Source organism: Malurus melanocephalus, unplaced genomic scaffold, assembly GCF_030028575.1.
Source record: "Malurus melanocephalus ecotype Western Australia unplaced genomic scaffold, MMel_1.1 scaffold_868, whole genome shotgun sequence".
Classification (NCBI taxonomy): domain Eukaryota; kingdom Metazoa; phylum Chordata; class Aves; order Passeriformes; family Maluridae; genus Malurus; species Malurus melanocephalus.
The window spans coordinates 48,649-52,690 of NW_026624100.1; the positions used below are offsets into that span (position 1 = coordinate 48,649).

Sequence of the window (4,042 nt, forward strand, 5' to 3'; positions counted from 1 at the left end):
GGGTTGAACTCTGCTAAAAGGGGCTCGCAGGAGTCCCGAGTGGGTAACTGAGGCAGAAAGCAGATTTTACTGTCTGTGGCCGCCGGGGATGGGCAGCCCTGGCTCAGCAGAACTCTGATTTCGAATTGGGGTCCGTGGCTGCCTGTTCTCTCACTGCTGTCTGTCCTTCACATCCCGAGTGCGTCTCAGCTGTGCACTTTTGCTGTTCTGTGACTTTTTAAAGCCTGCACTGTTTGCTRGGTAGGCAACAGTGTCTGAGCTTGCCCTGTGCTGGGAACTGCAGAAATCGATTCCTTATTGAAAGAGTCTGGAGGTCAGGAGAGYTTCCAGACTCATCAGGTTTCCTCCTCCTCTCCAAGGCAGACTCTGGCTTTGTGGCACGTTTCATGAAAAAAAGCAACTGTCCAAGTCTGGAGGAGAAAAGGGCAAAACTGGCAATCACACAAAATGAAATYTGTGATTTTTCACGTGGGCAGAGTGCATGAGATCAGGTCAGTCCAGCCATGCCAGTGTCCTCCCAGGTGGCAGACAGGGACAGGGGATGTAGGTTTAAATTTAGGTTTGATTTTTCCTGTGAACACAGAAATAAGGGCTGGGATGCAGAAGACAAAGATTTCCTGGTCATGTACCTGTGGCAGCAGCTGCTGGGAAAACTTCACCTCATTTTGAAGTCTGATTAAATTGAGGGGAAAGGCACTTTCACAGCCTGTCTCTTCTCAGAACAGCGTCTGAGTAATGGAGATTAAATCAAATTCAGCAGAAGCTCTGTGTTCCCACAGACTACGTGGCAGAGCAGGTTGATGTTGAAGGGCTGCACTGTGCTGGCTGAACTCCCGAGGACAGTCTGGGCTGGATCCCTCCAACAGGAGCTGCAGATTTAGTCTTGATTGAGCACAGCCATGTGTTTGAAATGTTTCTGAGCTGGAAGAAAACTCTTGTAGCTGTTTCTGTCAGAAATGRTTGTGGATGTGCTTGGTTCCTGCACTGATATTTATATAGTTTGTGACTCTCACTAAAGGTGACAGAATGGAGGAGGCCTGTGCAGGCTTCCCCCATCACACACTCACCTGAGGGAGCATTTTAATGGGAATTTACAGAATCCAGTTTATGATTTACTTTTGGACACAAAAGTGTTTGCTMTTCATGAGCCAGAATTCACTCTCACTTCCATGTGTATCTTGCTTTGCAGATGGGGAATGAGTCCAACACCTCAGTGTTCACCTCTACCCTATCGGAGAGAGAAGATCTGATTTTTGGCACTCTCTATTTAGTCTTTGGTAAGGAAATCTGTTGATCCCCTTGTGCCTGCCAGAAACATTCAGGCCTTTTTAGTCACTGATGCTTCCAAGTGTCCAGTCATTAGCAGAATAATTAAACTGACCCTTCCCATCTTACTTCAAAGTGTGATCTGGCCAAAGTTTGAGGACTGAATTCCCCTCTCAAGAGAACTGCAAGTGCCCATTATGGTTTTAAACATTTGGAAAGAATACAAATAAACATTTGAAGAACAGCTTTTGAGTGATGTGCTGTAACATCAACCACAGCCACCCAAGGTGAGATGGGCAAGGGCTCTGTTGGCACCACCAGCTCCAGGTCCTTTGAGGGGATTTGGACCTTGAGCTGGTCCTTGCTTTCAGAAGGAGTTGGTGAAGTTACCAAAGTGTACTTAGCACTCACTCTGTGGGAAAAAATGCCTTGTGAGGCTGGGAAGAAGGACAAACATCTCTATACTCAACTCTCAGTTACTCCAAAGCCTCCAAAGCTCTTGATTTGGCCAGGTCCCATGTGGGAGTCTTGTTCCTGAGGGGAACTTTAGTGCTGGCCATACAGCTGCTTTGGGAGCTGGTTCTTACCATGGGATTTAATTTACAGCCTAATCCCTTAGGGAGAACTTCTATCCTGCCCAACCTGTCCCAAGAGCAGCAGATTCCCCTCCTGAGGACACTGAAACCTCTTTTCCATGAAATCACCATTATGTAATGAAAAAGAGAAAGCCCTTGTTATAAAACTTTAATCACCAYTGTTGATTTAAATACACTAATAGCAAACAATGAGCCTTCTTTTGTTTAGTCTGGATTTGCCTTGATCTTCATAATGCCTTTCTTCTTGTTTATTTTGTTACTACGATATGGGACAGTGCAGACTCACAGGAGTGACACTGCCAGGAAGAAATTACAAAGGCCAAGGGGCCCATCTCTTGGCCTCACATCAGAGGAGCAGTCGCACAAAGCTCCCGTTGTTTGTGTAGCTTGGGAGGAAATGCCCCTTGCTCCTTCCAGCTGCAATGAGGGACTTGGCCAGATCCTGCACCCGCAGCCCACTGCAGTCTCATCCCATCACTGCCCTCCTAACTAGCTCCTCCTCCTAGCTTCTGTGGGATCTCAGGAAGGGGAAGGGATCAGATCCAAAGTAAAGCAGCTGCAGATGTGCTCACAGAGCTCTGTGGGTCCCCTGGGCTCCCCAGCTCAGCCTGCCCCAGAGAGGGAAGCCTGAAGCCCTTTCCACCCTCTGTAGACTCCTTCAGTGTTGGCTTCCAAACACCTCGAGATGCTCCTGGTTCCTCTGCCGCCTCTGTTACACACAGCACCATTCTCTGCCTCCTCCWCAGGCATCACATCCCTGTCTGGCAACTCGCTGCTGCTGCTGGTGGCCCATCAGAAGAGGGCCCAGCTGAAACCTGCCGAGTTCTTCATCGTCAACCTGGCCATCAGTGACCTGAGCATGACGGTGACGCTCTTCCCCTTGGCCACGTCCTCCTTCTTTGCACACAGGTACCTCGTGGACGTGGCTCTGCACTGGCTTTGCTGCTGGAGTAGGAGCAGCCGCTGGGAGTTCCCAGCCTGATGCACAGCAGAAGCCTCTGTCCAGCCGGGTGGGACAGTGGTCATKCTGCCCAGGGGAAGGATGGGCTCAGCTGCAGGCTCTCCTTGCAGGTGGCTCTTYGACCAGGCTGTGTGCACTCTCTACGCCTTCTGCGGGGTCCTGTTCGGGCTGTGCAGCCTGGCCAGCCTGACGGTGCTCAGCACGGTTTGCTGCCTCAAGGTCTGCTACCCGGCATATGGTRAGTGCTGGGGTGCGTTATCTGATCCTCCCTCATGCCCCTCTCTGTTAACAGAGCCCTTTTTGTTTTAATGAGCCAGATCCACCCCTTCTGGGAAAGCTTTCCCAGTCAATGTTTAGTGTCACAGAATCACAGAAACAAGCTTAGGTTGGAAAATATCTTTATGGTCATGTAGTCCATCTGTTAGCACAGCACCTCCATGTCCAGCACCAAACCCTGTCCCCAAGTGCCACATCTGTGTGGCCGTACCACACCAGATTACAGGTTTTTGAATGTCCCTACAGAGACTTGAGCTTAGACTAGAGCAGACTCTGCAGCTGGGAGGACAACAAGCTCTGGCAGAGCAAGAAAAGCTGCTTTCCCTGGTGGGAGAGCCATAGGCCGAATGTATTTAATTCACTGAAATAATGAATACTGAAATAATTAATGCAGTGTTACAGCTCATGCCTGTATCCCTATTTTCACCTGGATGTCGTCCCCAGAGCCTCCTCCTGTCGCCCAGGAGCTGCAGGGCCCTGGTTCCTGCCGGGGTTCCTGCCGGGGTTCCTGCCAGGCTCGGGGCTGCGGGCGGCTCGGGGTGCAGTCCCCTCTCTCCACTCGGGGCTCGGGGCTCTCTCCAGCCCTGGCCCACAGGAACTCTCTCCTCAGGGAGCCGTTTCTCGCGGAGCCACGCCGCGCTGCTGCTGCCCTGTGTGTGGGTCTATGCGCTGGCCTTCGCCGCCGCGCCGCTGAACCGCTGGGGCAGCTACGGCCCCGAGCCCTACGGGACAGCCTGCTGCATCACCTGGGACGCTTCCAGCACAGAGGCCACGCTCTATCTCATCTCCCTCTTCATCTTCTGCTACCTGCTCCCCTGCCTCCTCATCCTCGTGTCCTACGCGCTCATTCTGTGGACGGTGCGGGTGTCCCGCAGGGCCGTGCGGCAGCACATATCCCCTCAGATATCCCTTCACACAGTCCATCACATATCCCCCCACACAG

General features: G+C 51.8%; 1 protein-coding gene across 1 annotated transcript in view; it reads left to right on the plus strand.

Annotated features, from left to right (window-relative positions):
- Nucleotides 1-4,023, plus strand: part of LOC130585342 (opsin-5-like) — a gene marked incomplete at its 3' end in the record, with an annotated part of 5,589 nt that extends 1,566 nt beyond the window's left edge. Inside the window, exons 2-5 of the mRNA XM_057385792.1 lie at nt 1,190-1,277; nt 2,609-2,771; nt 2,934-3,061; nt 3,710-4,023. Coding sequence (XP_057241775.1) covers nt 1,190-1,277; nt 2,609-2,771; nt 2,934-3,061; nt 3,710-4,023 — 693 coding nt within the window. The remainder of the gene's footprint in view (nt 1-1,189; nt 1,278-2,608; nt 2,772-2,933; nt 3,062-3,709) is intronic.
- Between the last annotated feature and the right edge of the window lie 19 nt (nt 4,024-4,042).